Source organism: Triturus cristatus, chromosome 1_2, assembly GCF_964204655.1.
Source record: "Triturus cristatus chromosome 1_2, aTriCri1.1, whole genome shotgun sequence".
NCBI classification, from domain to species: domain Eukaryota; kingdom Metazoa; phylum Chordata; class Amphibia; order Caudata; family Salamandridae; genus Triturus; species Triturus cristatus.
Genome location: NC_140580.1, coordinates 539,423,737 through 539,443,473, shown reverse-complemented (window position 1 = coordinate 539,443,473; position 19,737 = coordinate 539,423,737). Strand labels below are relative to the sequence as shown.

Sequence of the window (19,737 nt, the reverse complement as noted above, 5' to 3'; positions counted from 1 at the left end):
TCACAAACTCTACTATCTGTTCCCGCGACAGGACCTCCCTCTGAGTGTATACTCCTTCGAAGTGGGCAGTGATTTTGCAGGCTACCTTCCTGGGGTTTGTAAGAAAGGTAAACACAAGGAGTTGATGGACGGAGTTCTGAAACTTTTCAAACACCCACCCCCAGTCACAGATCTGGGTTGTAAGAAAGGTGCCAGCCGGGTCCTGAGTGAGAGTAATGGAGGAGTAATGAAGAGTGCTCCGGTACAATCTATGTAGCATTTTCCTTGAATTGTCAGCCCCATTGGTATGTGCAGCTCTGGGCCCCCTGCCAGGACTGTTTGGCCTCTCCCAGCAGGGCTGCTGGAATTGATGCCACACAAGACCAAACTGTCTGTGTGCCATCTGCCCGTCATCTTGATGACTCTATGTATCCAGATCTGCGATCGGAGATTCAAGATCTACCAGGTCCTGTGCCACTACGTCGTCGTTCCCCCTATTGTGTAACTAATATCCCCCCCACATTGTTAACTTTTGTGCCTCCAACTGTGTCTCCTCAGATGTTACAAAGCCAACGTTGTGGAGAAAATATTCCTCCATGGATGGCTCCATGTGAGATGTATTGTCTGGGTTTTTAGGTTCCATGGCAAAAGGCGCCATTTGAAGGCCGGGCACCAACGGCCTAATTGGATTCGAATAGCCACCGGGGAGTGATCCAAAAGCTCCCTCACCTGGACAGTGGTATCAGAAAGTCTATGCTTATAGTAGTGTGGGATAAGAAGAAAATCTAGGAGCTCTGTGCTGGGGCTAAAAAGGTGCAAGCATCCCTGGATGGGCGATGTGCTCTCCATACATTTACCAAACCTAAAGCAGTAACATAAAATGTAAATAGGCACTCACAGACCCCTGGGATAGTCATGTGGACGCCACCACTCCGTAGAGTGATCCATGACGCCATTCCAGTCACCTCCCAAAACTAGGAGTTCCTCAGGGAGCACACCCCACAACCTTGTTATCAACTCCAAAAATGACTTTGGCGGGAGGGAAGGGGGGGGGGGGCATAGACACAGAAAAATGTGAGAGGTTCACCATATAATGTTCCTGTCACTGCCGTATATCTGCTCTGTTCATCTACCCATGTCTTAACGTGCTGAAATGGAATGTGATTTTTTTATCAGCATACTCGTACCTCTTTATCCCCTCGTGAATCCATAGTGGAAAACCTGTGTGTAATCAAACGGGCCACAGGGGCGTAACACAGACCCCGCATCCCCCGCAGTGCGGGGGGCCCCTGAGCTGCAGGGGGGCCCCTCAGCACTGTACTCACGCCGGAGAGCTCCAGATTAAATCTAGAGCGAGGCCCCTCTGTGTACCTTGCAGGGGGGCCCCTTCAACTTTCGTTACGCCACTGACTGGCCAGGCAAGGGACCTTTTTGCCCAGGATGTGTGTCTCCTGATGTAGCAAAACATGTGCCCCCACCCTTTGAGCATGTTTCAGAACTGCCCCCCCCCCCTTTATGTTGTCGAGCAAGCCATTCACATTCAACGATTCTATGGATCAGCTTTATGTGGTGTCCCCTGTCTGAGGACCACTCATGGTGTACTAAGGCGTGTAAGGTGAGTAATGGGGTCGGCGTATGGCAGGTTTGCAAAACGGAACCAAGAACGTAAACGGATCCCCAATTCCCCTCACCCCCACCAGCAGTACTTCAAGAACAAGAAGTATCTGTCGCAGGGCAGGCCATTGCTAGGCTCCTACAGGGAATCCCTCCAGCCGTCTCAATGGATCCCCACATCCAAAAATGCCAGTCACTAGGGAGGCTAAATATACCGCCCTCGTAGTCTTGTGCTCACGAATTTCCTGGACCACATTGGAGTTCACTGCAAGCACCTCCGGGATCTCCTTCTCTTACCGGCGTCATGTAATGGTTGATTACCCTTATTAGCTGAAATCCTGTGGCAAGACTTCATTTTCATAAATAGTGTTCCATGAGATAGGAGGCCTTGTCCCTAGAAGGAGCTCGCCACAAAGTCCACCAAGTACATTATACTCCCAGTAAACCACTCCTTTAGTAATTTAGACTGTCTTGGCTTCTGTTTTGACATCAAATGAAATCACATAGAGGGAATACTCTTTTTGCCTACCTATACATTAGCAGCCATAACTTTGTCTTTCATTTGTAGGGTTTAAGGTACCCTGATTTGATACCGCTTCTTTCTGGTTGCTTAACGGCAGATTCTACGTGCATTAGTTATCTCCTTCTGCGTCAATCCTTTTGCTCTTACATCCAAGGCAATGTTTTACAGTAACCCTCCTCTCCTGCAGCATCAATTTTCCTTAAGCACATTATGCGCCACAACTGTTGGTTGCAGCAGTCAGTTCCTTCGTGCCTGTAGCTCCCTAAAAACATTTAGGATCACCTGCTGACATTGATAGGATAGTTCTGTTTGTAGACATCGTACGATTTCTTGTTTGGAAGATTATTAAAATGAACGGTAATTCATGTGGCTTAGTGCAAGGCCCGTCTTATTATTCCAGTATGTGTTATGACCTTAGCAATATAGGTACCTTAACCATATTAGTAGGTTAAAGATGTGTTTATTTATTTGCTGTTTACCAAATTGATTCTGTTCTTCCCTGAAGCAAACCGTTTTCTAACAAGATTGTTAATCAGCAAATCCTAATAGCTTAAGGAAGTGAGGCACTTTAAAGGGCCTATTCACAAAAGTAAACATGCATGTGAGTAAATCTACAGATGTCAGTTTATTCTTACACTTTTGATTAACTTTATTACTTTTGGCTGTTCACCACTTATGAGTATAAATTTACTCCAAAGTGTAGACTTTCATGTAAAATAATTGACAAAAAACGATTGGGGCAATTACAAGTTACCGCCCACATCATAGAACACTTAGTAGCAACAAAAATGTTAACAGTCCTGTTTGGGTGCATAAGGCTGTCCTTTTTTAATTTGAAACACCAATCCTCCACTCCTTTTAGGCAATTATTTGTCATCTATAGGTCTGTCCTTATGGACGAAGCATCCACAATCTGTCATTCCAATTCACTCAGGCAAAGATGTGCGTATGTCTGTAGTCCCATTTCTCCAAAATGTTGTCTTTTTTACCACATTTGACATTCATTCTTTTTTAGGTCTCGCCTGACCCAGCGCATGCGCTGGTCTGGCCAGACTTATTAGGTCTCGCCTGACCCAGCGCATGCGTTGGTCTGGCCAGACTTATTGAGAGGGCACCAAAAAGTGCTACCAGGCCAGCATAGAGCTACAGTGCATGTGCGCGGACGCGCGCGCCGCACTTTACCACAATTACTTCCACTTTCACGGCCGCTTTGATGTTTGATCGTGATCACGATCGCGATCACTTTCACTTTCCCGGCCGCACGGCCGCTTGCATAGCCAATAGGTCTCGCTTTTGGGACCTTATAAGTATTTAGTTATGCAACTATTGCTTAGCTAAACACTTATAAGGTCCCAAAGGCGAGACCTATTGGCTATGCCAATGCTTGTTTACTATTGCTTGTGGTAACTGAACATGCATGCAGTCAGCGCGTTTTGTTACATTTTGAACTTCTTCGGGTCTTTCTTTGCACAGATCTACCTCTAGTTATGGGTAGACATGTACAACTTTTCTCTTCAATTTTGAGACTGTGACATGTCACTATGTTTAAGTAACCTTAGGCAATCGTAAATCTATTCACAGTGAAGGATAGTAAGGACGCTGAAGCACACCCTTTTTTGAATGGTAACTGTCACCACAAGAAGATGTTCTGAAACACTCAAGTTACTGCATTGTTTGGTTGTTTTGCCACACATAGACAGACCTACACATGACAAACTATTGCTGAGGGAGTGCCGAGGATTGGTGCTTGAAAGTAAAGTTGCATGTCTCCACACCCTCATATGGGAGTGGAGCCAAATTTACTAATGTAAAGTTACTACAGCCAAAAAGGAGTAGTATTCAGTCAAGCACCACACATGGCCAACCTCTGATACTGCAATACCCTCTCATAGAAAATAATAGAAACTGGGACTTTAAATAGAACCCCCATAGAAAATAGTGTTAAATTAACCTATTTCAACATTTTATACATTATTCATAAAATGAATACAATGGTAAAACGTTAAATATAATTAAGCAGTATATAGTTTATGATAAAACACGTTAACAATTTTTTAATAACTCGTTTGTAAAAGAGAAAATAATTTAAATTCTTTCTCTCCATACATTTTTGTTGTAATTTATTTTCAATATATAATATATAAATGCAAGGTGGGATTTAAAAAAAAAAATCTTTACAAATGATGGAAATATATTTAAATGAATTGCATATTTAATTCAAAAGTAATTTTTGTAGCATTGTTTTCGTTCTACATTTAAGCAGTATGTAAAATTAATTTACATAAAAATATTTTCACATATATTTTTCAAGTTTAATACATTTTTTAAACATTTTCTCTATACTTTCCGGTACGGAGATCCCTGTCTCATTGATGGAGATATCCCTATTGCACAGTATGGGGAAAAGCAAATAGAGAAGGGGGAGTAAGCAGAACAAAGGAGTCAGTGCTCTGGGAATTGGGAAAAGACATTAGCATGACGATGGCAGGATTACAGTCCTTTCTGTGCTGGATGAACCTGCAGAATCTGATTGAGGGACTTCCTTTCCAATAGAAGCTATTAGTGCAAACAAATTTGCACCCATGCTTGTTGGGATTGAAAGTATATTTCTGTGCCCTGCATATACAAGGAGCATGGCCCCAGGAGGAACCTTTTCACCATGTAAACATGTTGGCGATCACCGTTGTCTATCTTGCATTGAAGTCCTTTTAACCAACCTTGACAAGCAAGGAAATTGATTCTAATCCACATAGCCAACTCTAACACAGTGTATGAACTGAGAGGTGAGGAGGAGTGAGATTGAGGGCAGTCTGTACAACTGGGATCAGACTTTCAAGCAATGGTTTATGATGTCCTTACTCAAGCATCACTATTGGAATGTGCCATTCCTCATAGACATCACATCAGACTGCAGAGTGAGTGAGATGCATGCATGGTGTTCAAACAGCCGTGTTCTTAGAGACATGTAAATGGAAGAGCAAGGTAGACTTTAGGTATCGTCTTCTTTCCAAATTTCGTCTTAGAATTACCTGTTGATTAAAACTTAGCATGATGATTGCTGAGTATAAAGAAGTTTGCCCTCCAGGTTGCTTTTCTGAAGTTGATCTTCTTCATGTAGCATCCCCCAACCAGACCTTGCCAAGCTGTCTTTATATGTGTGAAGAATCCACACAATTTTCTCTGCTAATCTGAGCTATGTTGCTGGGAGAAAGGGCTCAAAAGTCTGGTGGTTTCCCAAATGTTCCTCAGAGCTGCTTGGGAAGTCGAATCTATGCATTTGCCCGAAAAACACATCCTACTTTTCCTTTTATGCTCTGTAAAGGACAGTCTTAAAATCAGAGACCTTACTCGGGGAGTCTGCACTCATTACCTTGGATTAAACGTCTGACAATTGTTTGCCCACTTGCCCTCCTTTCGGAAAGCCTAGGCGGATAGCCTGAGAGAGCTATCTACATTGATATGGGATTATGCTTTTTTATTCTAGCATTGGACGGGACAGCCCTGGATCCCGGCCACTACCTCCAGTTCATAAGACAATAAATTATTGATTCCCCAGTGTTGCACTTCCTAATGAAGTCTAGAATGTTGGAATTGTCCATCTTTTTACTGCCATACATTTAAATATGTAGAGGCTTAGAGCCTGATTTAAAAGATTGGCGTAAGAAGGAGTGTTTGTCCGCTTGCCAGAGGACATTACTTCTTCCATCACAAGGGTATTCTGTCGGACAAATTTAGAGATGAACAGCAGCCCTGCGGTCATCACTGTACATTCTACAGTCGCCGCAACTTCAATATACTAAAAGTATGATCGCCAGACGCCAAACTACTGACTTTTTTTTTCTATTTTTCAAAAACAAATTCCCAAAGTGAGAATTTGTTTTTGAAAAACAAAACTACTGATACCCAGACACTGGTAGTTTCCTCCCAGGGTGTGAGGGTCTATTGTTTTTTCCTGTCCATTACTGCCAGGATTTTCCTAGCAGTGATGGACAGAAAAAAATAAGACATTACATCATTAACCCTAAACAGGGCGGACAGTGTAATGTCCTTCTTCTTACAACCCCTTCTCTGTCAGGCTGTTAGAGGAAGTACTCCATATATAGAGCCAACAGGGTCATCATCTAAGGAAAGTTTAAGGTCCGCCCATCCCTAAATAAGTCAAACAGACCAAGGGTTTGGTGGGCAGGGTACTTCGCCATATATGCAACGGATTTACCCTGTCTGCAAAATTCTAAATGTGGCCCTTAAGTTTTTTATAAAGTGATGTCACTGTGTGAAAGTTGTCCACTGTGATTAATGTGGCACCCAATATCTAGATTTCCACACCAATTACCGCCTCCAGGCAGAAATCGTGACTGCTCAACTTGCCACCTTTAGAGAATCCAGAGTCATTTATTATCTATTTGGTGTGCAGTAATAGCCGAGATCCTGGGACACCAGTGGTGAACAAGAATACCTAGCCATAATTCTCCTTAATAACCACTGACTGTTCAGGATCTTGTTAATTCTTCACGGGTATCAACTTGGGTATTACGAATATTTTCACACTATTTGTCAGGACATGATGACCCCATGTGAATATCTCCATTCTCCTTTCAAAAATTATTATTTGCTGCAGTTTGAGTTTTTCAACTCATCCTTTCAAGGAAAGTAACATGCTTCCTGCTGCTTGACTATTTTATCCCATTTTTAACCTGATGCTAATTGTAATTTTCTAGATTTTATGGCGCTCTCTTGGGGTCTGTCTGCATTTTGTACCTTCTTCCCTTGAGTTGGGTTCTGGCTATTCTGAATAGCAGCCTCTTCTTTTGGAATGCAGAATTCTACAGAGGTAAGAAATTATATTTTGTCTTTTTTATTCTCTGGACATTTCTTTAAGCATGGCTTTCAACATTGTGTTTGGAAAGTTGCCCGTATTTTGGCTGTATTTACTCCCATCTTGATGCAGTCGTTGTCTGTTTTAATATATGAGCACTGTTTTGTTCGCTATGTTTACACATTGAGGGGCCCTGCACATGCCTGTTTGGAACTACTTTAAGATTTGGCTTGAGTGCTTTATACTTTTGTGAGTGAGTCTTGCCTTAAATGATTAAGTATAGGTGCTATCTTTTCTGAGCATTTAAACCCACATCAGAAATGGCAGTTTTATTAACATGTTGTATTTTTATTTGTGGATAGTAATAGGAAACACTTTAAGTATGCCCTAAACAGTAGAACCTAAAGGTTATATATAGGGAAATCCACAGGCCTCGTGAGGTGACATGGATGACTTTTAGAAAATTACCTTGATTCTGATAACTCAATATTTGGAGTCCATCCTGGAGGCACGAATGTATGACTGTACAACGCATTCCATTGCAATGCATGCCTTTACCACGCATAACCATTACCACTAATTTTGTTCAACAAATATGCCTTTACCACGCATGCCTTTACAACAAATTTCGTTGTAAAGGCATTTATGTTAAAGGCCTATGCATGGCAAAGGTTTTCCCAGACCCCTGCCCACAAACTGGACCCCGTCCCCAGCCCTTGTTAAAATACCCAACCCCTGGCCTAAGGCTTAAAATTAGACCCCAGAATGACCCTGGACCCCAGGCGTTTTGAAAAATACCCTACCCCTACCCATAAAACTGAACCCCCGTCCCTCAGGGGAAAAGAACACCCCCACTCTAAAACCCAAATTGTGTACTCCCAACCCCCCCCCCCCACCTCAAGCCAAATCCCCCTTACCTTTGTAGGACAACGAGGCATCTCTTCTGAGGCAAGGTGCAGTCGGGGTCATCAAGAGGAAGCGGAAGGGTATCTCTGTTTTCTCTAACGACGCTGATAGCCTTGACCACGCCGGTGCCTTTACCACCGTTAACAGCATAATCTCTTACTACCAGTGCAACGTATATACCTTTGCCATTCATACCTTTACAACGTTATTTCGTTGTAAAGGCATGCATGGTAAAGGCATAAGCGTTGTAAAAAAATGCGTGGTAATGGCTATACGTAGTAAAAGTACTGCGTGGTTACAGCTGCATTGTAATGGCTGTTTCCCTTGAGGCACAGGTTCAACCCTGTAGGGGACCATCTTTAAGTCAGGCCTCACACTCAGCCCACCCTAATGTGGCAGGTTGAGTGGGTGTTGATTGGTGCTGGAACATGGCCTATCCTTCCACCTGCCGGTCCCTTTCAAAATGACAGCTGCGTCAGCATACTGATACGAGGCATCTATGCTGCCATCACTGTATTTCATGCTTCCTGGTAACAATGCCATCTTGGTGCAGTATATTTGTGCCCTACCATCTCGGTGCAGTATATTTGTGTGGGAATGCAGATATCCTGGTCTTTTCTGGGAGACACTGCTATGCAAAGAAACCCACAAGTCACCCTTAGAAGAGCGTAAGTCTTGGCTATAATGATATTTGCTGCAAATAACTTTGAAAGTTAGCACCTGTTTGTGATATGGTAGCATCATCTGCTGTATTGGAGGGTTACAATTAACAGCATCAGCATGAAGATTTATTACTGATATTAAAAGATGAGAAGTTTAAGATGCCAACATATCTGGGCAACCTTTCCAGCCTAAGGTTTCTGGAGTTGAATATGGTTAACTTTAGTCTAGCATCTGTCTCACTGTCTGTGGTAGGGGTCATGATGCTCTAAGGAATTCATTATCCTACCATAATGGTTAAATGGCCATTCTCCTCCTGTTTTTGACTTTAGAATTAAATAAGCAGTTGGCGTTATTCATCCACAGATATTAGATATTTAGGAATGGTTTCTACCTTCTTCCTCTAGACATGTGTTGGTTCTTTAACTTCAAAGAAAGAGTTTTGCATTAGCTGAAATATGATGGCTCTCTTGAGTCTGCTTTCAGCTTCTTTATGGGTTGGAAGCCGTAGGAGTTCATGGAGCGACTGTTTGCCCCCGTCCCATCACCAGTGTATTCTCTCTGTTGCTGATTAGGAGCAATTCTATAAAATGTAAATCATTGTCGTCCAACAGATGATACAGAATTCTGAAGAAAACCTTTTTTTCGGATTGATACTTTTAACCATAGATTCCTCATCTTCTCTGGAAATATCCCCAGGTACATAAGTGGGTCCAGAGAATTCTTCAGCAATCTCCCCATGTGCCAGTAGGTAGTTCTTTATGGCTCTGTAGCGACTCCAGTATTGCCCCGGAAGTGACGGAGCAGAGCCACATGTAAGCACCACCCGTGCATGCTGACAGCAGTTCCTTTATTTCCATGTCCTTCATCACGTATCCAGAACTCTGCTCTCTTTTCTGTCTTCCGGAAACTTCCAAATCTTTCACAGTGTCATTTAATAATGGCCCCACTGAAAACAACCTGATTCAAGCTATGTTGAGACTGCAAGTAACCAATGTCTGTCATGGAACTGCATGAGGTCTGCCTCTGGTCGTTGCGCTCTGGGTATGACTCTTAAGCCATGTGAAAGTTGTGCCCATGTGCCCCTGAAAGCCATCTGAGACCGGGAGGTTTAACTCGGAAATGAATGAAAGGAAAATTTCTAAAGCGCACTATACCCGAGGGTGTTGAGGCACTAAACTCTGTTGCCGAGCACAAAAAGAGGTGGGGGTCGAAGCACAGATCATGGAAGCGGGCACAGTTGTGGTCCCATTCTTAGGGCAATTTTGCGAAAAGTCCACTTACCATTCAAAGACTTAGGTAAGAAAATTTGCAAACAGAAACATTAAAAAGACGAAGTGTGACTCATCCCCATCCCACCCCTTGACGTCTGGTGAGAAAGCACAAGGCCATCAAAATATAGATTGCACCCCTTTACAGTTCCTGGAAACCAAACCAGTTCCACAGTTGGTCCTGGTGCACCCAGAGTTCCTCAATCCATTGTCACAGCAGATGGAGCCTTCAAGGATATGTTACTGCATCTTTCTGGTGCAATCCCAGCTGCCTGTGGCCCACCTTCTCGCCCTAGGGAGCCGTAGGGGTCTCCAGTCAGACCACAACTGTCGGGTCTGCTCCTTCTCAACCCACTGCTTGGTCCGCACCGACTCAGGTACAGCCCTCACGGCACCTAGGTCATTGTCGCCCCTTACTCTACGGTGCAATAGAAAATCTAGTCCTGGTGCCAGTCTTTAACCCCATGCTGATGACTGCCCAATCTCGACCAGGTTCTTGCTGTGAGATCTCAAAAGTGCAACCGTTTGTAATGAACTCTGACCCGAGGCGAGCCGAGGATCCTTGCGCTCTTTAGCTCTGACTATGGGCCTGATTTAGAAGTCGGTGGAGGGGAACACTGCATAAATGTATTTCATTTTGATTTGTTTTATGTTGTAGATTATTGTCAATGTCCCCCAGACGAAGGACCTGGATGGTCTGAAATGCATTGGGGTTTTTAAGTGCCAGTGGAATAACAGATAGACATTTGCAATAATCTGTTCATAGATTAATGCAGCAAGGCTGCGTTACAGTTGATGACATAAATGTACCCTCACTATGAATAATTGTTGATTATTGATGAAAAGGTAATTATCAATAAAGGAATAATGTTTGAATTAATTTTTGCTCGTATTGGAGTGAAATTTAATGACTTGAATATAATGCTTGTGAACAACATAACATGCCACTGCCCCTGGGGACTGTACTCATGGGAGTACATCAATTAGTAACTCCTGGTATTTCCCGATCCCCAAGAAGATTGGAGTCCTTGGTACTATTCTAGATCGTTCCCCTTTTAGCGGTGTTCTACCAAAGGACATATTCAAGATGTTCAGGCCCAAACTCTCTGTGCCCTAGAAGCAGGAGATCAGATGGTGTCCGCGGATTTGCAGGACATGTATTTCCATGTACTTGTCCTTCGGTTCCACAAGAGGTTCCGGTGTATCAGGGTGGGTTATGACTGCTTTCAGATTGCTGTGCTTCCTTTCAGTCTCACCTCGCCCCCTGAGGTATTCACAAAAGTGACGGCGATGGTCGCTGTCAATCTTTGGAGGTCAGGGGTACATATATTCCTGTACCTCAATGACTGGCTCCTGAAGGCAGGCTCATGGACCACCTCCAGTCGCAAGACAACATCCAGATGATAGCCGCACTAATGACTAAGCCTGGGCAAAGCACTATGCTACGCTCGCGTAGTTTGCGAAGTTCGCGCTACTTCGCACTACGCGAATTGCACGTAGCACAGTGCGAACACGCGTAGCGTAGTGTTGCGGTCATTTTTTGCTTACTCGCGGTCCTCAACGTCAAGTTGGCGACCGCGAGCAAGCAAAATGACATCCCGTCGAGACTTTTTCCTTGTTCGCGATCAGCAACATCAAGTTGGCGATCGCGAGCATGGAAAATAAACCTCCCGGCGAGATTCCCAACGCGAGGAGGTCAGGTTTCTAATTGCGAGTGGTCGCGTATGCTCGCGACCGCTCGCGATGAGAAACTACCAGTTCGCGTTGAGAAAGCTGCCGCTCGAGTAAAAATCTACTCGAGCAGCAGAAAACTACAGCTCGCACTGTGCAAGATGCCATTTTCAATGTTTGCACAGTGCCGGTTGCTTGTCCGCACTGTGCAATCATTGAAAACGACATCTGGCACAGTGCGAACAAGGTACTACGCAGTTCGCGAAGTGCTACGCGTAGCTCGCGTAGTGCGAACTGCACTTTGCGTAGCTTCGCGAAGTGCTACTTCGCGAACTACGCCCAGGGTTACTAATGACATCATTAGAATTCTCTGTCAATGTGCTGAAGTCACACCAGATTCTCACACAAAGGATCCTGCTTATCTGGGCAATCCTGGATAGGGTGGCATTTAAATAGTTTACTTCGCGGCAGCAAGTTTGAGACATTCTGGATATGATCCTGATGTTTCATCATCAGTCCTGTGTCCCGATAGAGATGGCTCTGATGCTTCTTGATCTCAAGGCCTCATGCATTCTCATCAAGAGCGCCAGGTGGCACATGCAGTGGGACTTCAAATCTCAATGGGCTCACCATCTGAGTTGCCTCTCCGATTTCATCCTGATCTCCAGTCAGATTCTATAGGATGTGCAGTGGTGGTTGGTGGATACCGTTTTGACCTGAGGGAGGGCTCTGTCTTTTTCCGAGGGCTTATGGTTGTCAAAGATGCATTGCTGCTGGGTAGACTAGGAGAGGTGGCAATCTGAGCCTAAAGAGGTGGCTTGACCAGTAGAGAGGAGTTGGCCTAATGGCTAGGGCGGTCGACCTCGAATCTGGGGAACTGGGTTCGAGTCTCGGAAATGACGCTGAACATCCTGTGATTCTGGGCAAATCACTTAATCTCCCTGTGCCTAACAAAAATGAATGTGTCCTCATGTAATGCAACTGGTGCTATGTAAAGCGCTCTGATACCCTATTCGGGTCAAGTTTGCGCTATATTAAACTCTAAAAAAAAAAAAAAAAAAAAAAAAAAAATGGAACATCTGCCTGGTCACCAACCCCCTAGCAGGGGTCCCTGAATGCCAAATAGGATGGACTCAGCAGGTGTTGCTTGGCAGACCATGAGTTGGGTTTCCATCCTGAGGTTGTCTGGGGTGTCTTCAATTGGTGGGGTACATCTTGGATCCATTTGTCAATGTTGAACGTTCAGGTTCAGCAATGCTGCACATTGGAGTTTTCTAGAAGGTGCTCGCTAGGTGACACATTCCAGCTGGAATAGGTCGGCAGACTGTTGTACTCCTTTCATTTGCTACATGTCCTTCATTGGATCCTCAGGAAGATCAAGTAAGGCTGCTCGGAAGTCCTTTCTATGACCCCAGACTGGGCCAGGAGGTGTGGTACCTGATGCTCCTGGGCTACAGCATTTTTCCTCCAACTAAGCTTCCATTTAGCGAGGGCCTTCTGTCTCAGCAGGAGGGAAGGATTTGGCACCCGAGTCTCCACAACTTACACATCTACACGTGGGTATGGAGTGATGGAAGCTAAATGTGTTTTACTTGCTGGCCGAGTTGATCAATGTCATGCTTGTAACCAGACATGACTTGCTGGCCGAGATGATCAATGGCATCCTTGCAGCCAGACAATGTCTGGGCATGCTGGATGCTCGGACACATTTGTCGCTTGATGATATGCCCTACTCACAAACCCCTTATGAGGTGAACTTTTTGATATCCATTTGTTTGTTCTTTCATTTGAAACAGCAATTCCTTGCAGTGGGCACAGGGAAATGTTATTTGTCGAACCTTTCAGCCATCTTATGTTTAACTGACCAACCATTGAAATCACCAGCTTGATGTGTTTTTCAAAATATTTGCTACACATATTTCTCCTAAACCATTGGGGATGCCTCAGGAGGTCCTTAATCTGGTCCTTACATTTCTCATGTTCACACTTTTGAGTCGATGCAAAGCAGCTTCTTGAGACTTTTGACTCTGAAAACAGTCATCCTTATTACCACTACGCCCATACACTGCATGAGTGAACTGCAGGTGCTGCCTTTACAGCTGTCTTACACCTCCTTTTTTTCCTTGACCAATCGGTGTTGCGAACCTGGGTGGCATTCCTTCTGAAAGTCATGACTCCCTTTCAAAATGGCCAATTGATTACTCTGCCAGTGTTATTTGCTCCGCCTCTTTCCTTGAAGGATGAAGAGATACTCCAATTCCCTGACTGCAAGAGAGTACTTACTTGTGCATCGAGTGCACAAAGGATACATGGGAGACAATCTGCTCTTTGGGAGGTTTTCAGGTGTGTCAAAAGACAATATACTTGAAAAGAAGATTTTGTTAAAGTGGATTGGACACTGCATCAGAATCTGCTATATACTGACCAGCAAACAGCCTCTGAAAGCCAGCATATCCATTCCAACAGGGTTAAGGCTGCTACAACAGCTTTGGCAGGGAGGAGCTTTTTCTTGATATCTGCCAGTCTGTGACATGCGCACCTGTGCTTGCGCTCATGAAAAACAACTGCCTTGGCACCCAGGACTGTTGGGAAGGTCACTTTGCCCACTTGGTTCTGCAGCACTCTTTGGTTTGAACCCAGTCTATGGTCTAAAGGTGAGGAATCTGCAGTTCGAAGTATCCATCAGAAGCCCTTGTTACTTATCTTCATTAATGCTCTTTCTGGTGGATACTCTAACCGCATGTTCCTCACTGCCCTCCCACCCCCCTATTCTGTAGAGTAGCCTCTTTGGTAGTCTTCAAAAGTCCTACCTTAAGCACACCATTATTAAGGTTGTCTAGATGCAGCATCTAAGGTCACAAAAAGGGAAAGTTACAAGAAACTGACTCCAGGGGACAGGTGGGAGCTAATATGTGGCTGTGCTCTGTCACATTTGGGGCAGTACGGAGTCCCTGCGGAGCCACTCGGCACCACCTGCCAGTGTCCTGGAGAATTGCTGATCCAGTATTGAGCTTAGTGATATTCTAAAGGTGAGGAATCTGCTGGTCGCTAGACGATCTAGCAGAAAGAGGGTTACCAAAGGTAAGTAACTTGCTCACCAATGGCTTCTGCTTTTGCTTCAAGTTTGCCAGCGTGTCATTGAGCCTTTTTGTTTGGTATTCACAAATCATTGCCTGTGATATTTCAGACTGCAGTATTGAGGGGGTGCTCTTGACTACACAAATAGGATTCTCACTGGAAGTTTCACCCCGACTGGTACCCGTAGCAGCGTCTGCATAGAAATATTAAGGGAATATAGGATTAGGAGCACGACATTAACAAGCATTTGCAATGCAATAGTTTGCACATTTCTGAGAGTTAGAGCTTTTGGCGTTGTAAGTTACAATACCTTTTAACCATGTGTTTTGGTTAGGATTGGAGTGGGCGTGTGTGGAGTGGAATGATGTGTTTTGGATTGAAATTGTTAGTTCTGGAATTGTGTAGTGGAATTATCTGGCATGTGTGCAGTGGAATTATGTGGATAGTAATTATGTGGTATTGAGTATACCGGAATTATGTTGAGTCTGTGTGTGACGGAGTTTAATTATGTGTTGTGCTGTGGTATGATGTGGAATTCTGTGGTGTAGATTGGATGTATATGGTGTGTTATGTAATTGTGTTGAGTTGAATTATGTGGTTTGTTGTCTAATGTGGTGTGGAACGGAAATAAGTAGAGTTTAATTGTGTGGAAGTGTGTAGGGTTAAGTAAAATTATGTTGATCAGAATTATGATCAGAATGATGTGGCATGTTGTGGAGTAGATTGTGTTACCAAGTTTAAAAAACAGGTATACGAGAAAGTCGTTGTTGCAGTAAACTGAGCCTGCACGTTTTTTCCTTACCGGGAAGTGCTGTCATCAATATTGTTTCGATTTTCCATAGCTCTGTTTCAATCTGAAGACCAATCTGTAAAACGTTCTAATATTGTACATTTGGAGCCTGGAACTTTCTCAGTATTTCACAATTTAACCACCTTGGCACCTTCCCCAAAACATCTATGTGGGCCCGAGTTCATCGATACCAGTAGCCAATTTCAGGCACAGGCCTCAATGCTGGAAAGAAACGAAGATCTTTAGAGGTCAGGTGGACTTGCGACCCTGTGCATTGTCTTTGTATGAACATTGCATTAATAAACGAGTGGAAGCAATCAAAAAAGCGCTATAGAGCAAGCAGCTATCGAGGGAGCGTCAGCCGTCTTGGGTAGGAATCTTGGAATATTGTTGGATTGAAATTCCACAAGCCAGACTCCCATCCTCCTCTGAAGGCACCGCCTGCTAGGGAGTGGTGGGCAGTGGACCCGATAACCGTACAGCCAGCACTGCCACAGGATGGGGATGGTAAAATGTCAGTTATTCTCTGGTGGCACTCCCCGTGCACATGCTTCACTAGTGTATCAAACCTCTAACTTGAGAGGGCACCAATAAGACCTGCATATGACATGCATACAATGCACGCTGACCTGGTGCAACAACCACTTGTGGACTACAGCAGCACCATTACATTATAAACACCACTGCACGGCATCAATGAGACAAATGAACAATAAGCATACACTAAAACAAAAAATAGCGATTTCTGAAGAGCATTGGCAGCGTGCGCACACCACACAGCTCTTTCAGCAGGATTTGTGTGGGCTTGGCAAGTGCGCCACCTTTGCTTGGCACCGCTTTCCTCCCTGCAGTAAAACTGACGCCTCCGGTGACAGTCAAGGGCAAGGCAGCCAACGACGCGAAGCAGCAGCCATGTAACGTGACCGTGACCCGGAACAATGTGTATATGTTTATCCCGCTTCTTACTTTTTTTCTTTCAAGTTTGTGTTCCACATAAAAAGAAAGGCTCGCAAGTGTGCCACTGAGAAGAGCACTAGCAGGCTGTGTTTTTCATTTCCTATTGAAAGACTCCTCTGTGCCAAGAGCTTCTATGGTAAGAACTTTTACCGCCATCTGCCGACAATACCAGGTATTATCCCATCACTGGGAGGTGCGCTTGCATGTTACTCTTATCATTGTAGACATTTTAGCTAATGCCACCCACACTGTTGTGAGCAATTTTATTCTGGTAACTTGTTTGAAAAACCCTAGGCAACACATAGTGTGTTCCAATGAAGGTCTTGTTTTCCGATTCCTAGTTCACACAAGTAGAAATAAAATAAAAAGTGATGTGAAATGCAGAATAAGGTCTACAACAGGCAAGAATAGGTAAATATTGCCCCTGTCCTCATGGGAATTAGACTGGTGTAGGTGCAAGCGGATTCTTCTGGACCAGGTGGGGGATCTCATGACATCAGGGTACCACCATGATCTTGTTTACGGCATTCCTTTTACAGATCATTGCTTCTAGGTTTGTTAGTGCCATGGCTTCAATGGTAATTAACCATGACTACGACTTCCAGATGCGTTAGGATTTTAAAGAAAAGGCTAGGGGTGGAAACTGTTGTGCCTAGTGTCATGGAACCAGCTGATAGTCTTGTCACTTCCAGTTTACAATCTGATCCAACGGGAATTGGCTCCGTAGTAATTATTTAAAATCCCCCAAACCGAAGTAAATTATATTTGTAGCTATTCAACTAGTATCTTAACCAGAGTGTAAAGCAGACCTCCTCTGAATACTTTTCCAAAAAAGAGTGCAAACCCCTCATTAGTAGAAAAAAACAAGTCCTAAAAAATTAGCAGTAGGGAAGCAGTGCTCTCGCCAGTCCTCTCTCCAGTTTGGAGCCATCGAGGGTTTGAAAGAACAATTGAACACAACTGAACATCCCACGTGCATTTCTGAAGAAAATTCAAAATGCATGTTTTGAAACTCCAACACGCATTTCTGAAAAACGTGGCACTGTATATGTCGAGATTACTATCGGCTCTATGAGCAAAGCTTAAAAGTAAGCAAGAGTGAACGACATTACTGCTATTTTCATATCTTTACATTGTCTCATAAACCCACACCCACTAAGCACTACTTTCTTATCAAGCATTATGAAGAAAGATGTGGTAGTGACTCCTGTTAGACCAGGCATGTGCAGTGGGTTTATCCCCAGACTTTTAGCTTTTGGCCTCCTGTTTTGGACCCTGTTCTTGTTGGTTTTACGACTCTGGGCACTTTAGTGCCTATGCTCTCCCTGTGAATTGTGTTTATGGATTGGTGATTCCATGATTGGTATATTTGATTTAATGGTAAGTCCCTAGTACAGTGCACTGTGTGTGCCCATGGCCTGTAAATCAAATGCTGCTACTGGGCATGCAGCACTGAATGTGCCACCCACATGAGCAGCCTGTAAATGTAACTCAGACCTGCCACTGCAGTGTCTGTGTGCAGTGTAGTACTGCAATGTCGACTTGGCAAGTGCATCCACTTGCCAAGCCCTAACCTTCCCTTTTATTACATGTGAATCTCCCCTAAGGTAGGCCCAAGGTAGCCCCATGGCCATGGTGCACTGTGTGTGAAACGTAGCACATGTACTGAGGTGTGCGGCATGTCCTGATAGTGAAATACAGTGTATTTCTTTTTTCACTATTGAAAGGCTATCTGTCCCGTAGGATAGAATAGGAGTTTATTTATAACATCTTATGATAACTTCCCATTGGGTCAAGATGAAAAGATGGAGTTCAGTATACCTGAACTCAGAGTATAAAAATGCATCTTTTAGTAAAGATGATTTTTACATTCTGTGTTTGAAAATACCAGTTTTAGAAAGTAGGTATTTTCTTGCTTAGTCATCCTGGGTACCTCTGCTGGTTTGTGGATTGACTGTCTGGCTTTTGAATGACAGGGGCTGGGGATCTGCATTCTCTCAGACGGCCTCCGTGAGGGGGTGTTGATATGTGAATGAATGAATTCTTTGTGTGTGGTTACTCAAAACCATTATAAACTACAACGTTAAAAAAAGAGAAAAGAAATACTTTTTAGGGATCGAAGAATAAATATACGCGCAGGACTTTATTCAAATCAATATATATGAATGTATATTGTCCTTCTTTTGTTAAAACATGCGACATAGCAGTAACTTTTTAAGACTAAAAGAATCTTGAGGTGAGTCAGAAGTTCAGTGAAGGCCAGACCTCAGAGACAGTGGCCCTGACGTTTGGGGGCCGCCGGACTGTTTACCGTGCTCAGCCTTCAATATTATACGGGTATGGTAAACAAATTTCCCAATGTTGGTCATATACTTGACAATGTCTAGAGTGTAAAGCTGTTGGACAGCCTCCTTTGCTGTGCGGGTGCCCAATTGGAGAAGAATGGATCTAAGATGGATTCTGTGAAGTAGCCGCGGGGCAGGGCAGCAAAGTAAGAGGTGAGCGGGGACTCTCTTTTATAATTGCGGAGACGACACTCTGTGTTTCCCAGCCGTGCTTTCCCAGATGGATATAGTTCTTTTAGAGGTAGCGGATGTAATCTGGCTGCGAGGATCCGATGTAATGCTTGTCTCCCCACGTTCTGCGTGAGGTGGAGATTGTGGCTAGGCAGTACGTGAGGGAGACTTGGGTTTCATGGCAGTCACTGGCTGCCAAGGATTCCATGTCGAGAGTGCGAGAGCTTAATCGTAATTGTTTTTTTATTGTTGTTTTGATGGTAGCATAGTTGATTATGCTAGGATCCCAGTTCTCTATGGCAAGTTGCAGAAGGTCTTTGGCTGTGGCGAGACAGGCAGACAATGGTTACTAGGTTGTAGGAAGATGGATTTTATGACGGCCTTCATGGTGTTCTCCGGAGCCGCTGTTGTTAAAAGTATTTCGTCAGGGAAGCCAATTGTTTGTTGATTGAGATTGAATTCCAGCCGTATCAGGATGTTTCTAGTGCAGGCTGGTAAACGAAATATCTTTTTATATGCTGTGCAGGGGGTTGATGTGTGTCCTGCCTTTCCTGGATGAGCCAGGGCTGGGCTGAATAGACCTGGGCTTTATTTAGAGTAGGGGGAGGAGATTTCTTTCACACCCTAATGGGCCTGGTCTGCCTTGGACAATACTGCCACCAGAGAACAAAGGAATTTGTGCTATATAAAGTGGGGCCCCGACCCCAGACTTTTAGATTACTGCTGAACTAAGGAACCGGCCAGGAAGAAGAACCGGGAAAGCTGGAGGAGGAGTACTGCCCATGTGCTGTTGGGGTTGGCCTGCAGTGGTAGTTTCTATCTTGGGCAGGGAAAGGACTGGACTGTGCTTTCATCATCCTGCTGTTAGAGTTTTCTCCAAGGGCTTGAAGTAGTGCTTGCCTCCTGTTGGAAGTCTCAAGGATATAAAAGACTTCTAAGATTACTTCTGGGATTCA

The 19,737-nt window shown here is 44.1% G+C and overlaps 1 protein-coding gene across 5 annotated transcripts in view; it reads left to right on the top strand.

The window, feature by feature from the left end:
- Positions 1-19,737, top strand: part of ZFYVE27 (zinc finger FYVE-type containing 27) — a 291,267-nt gene that overhangs the window by 87,683 nt on the left and 183,847 nt on the right. For all 5 annotated transcript variants that reach the window (XM_085606361.1, XM_085606351.1, XM_085606358.1 and 2 more), the window contains exon 6: positions 6,835-6,947. In XM_085606361.1, coding sequence (XP_085462487.1) covers positions 6,835-6,947 — 113 coding nt within the window. The remainder of the gene's footprint in view (positions 1-6,834; positions 6,948-19,737) is intronic.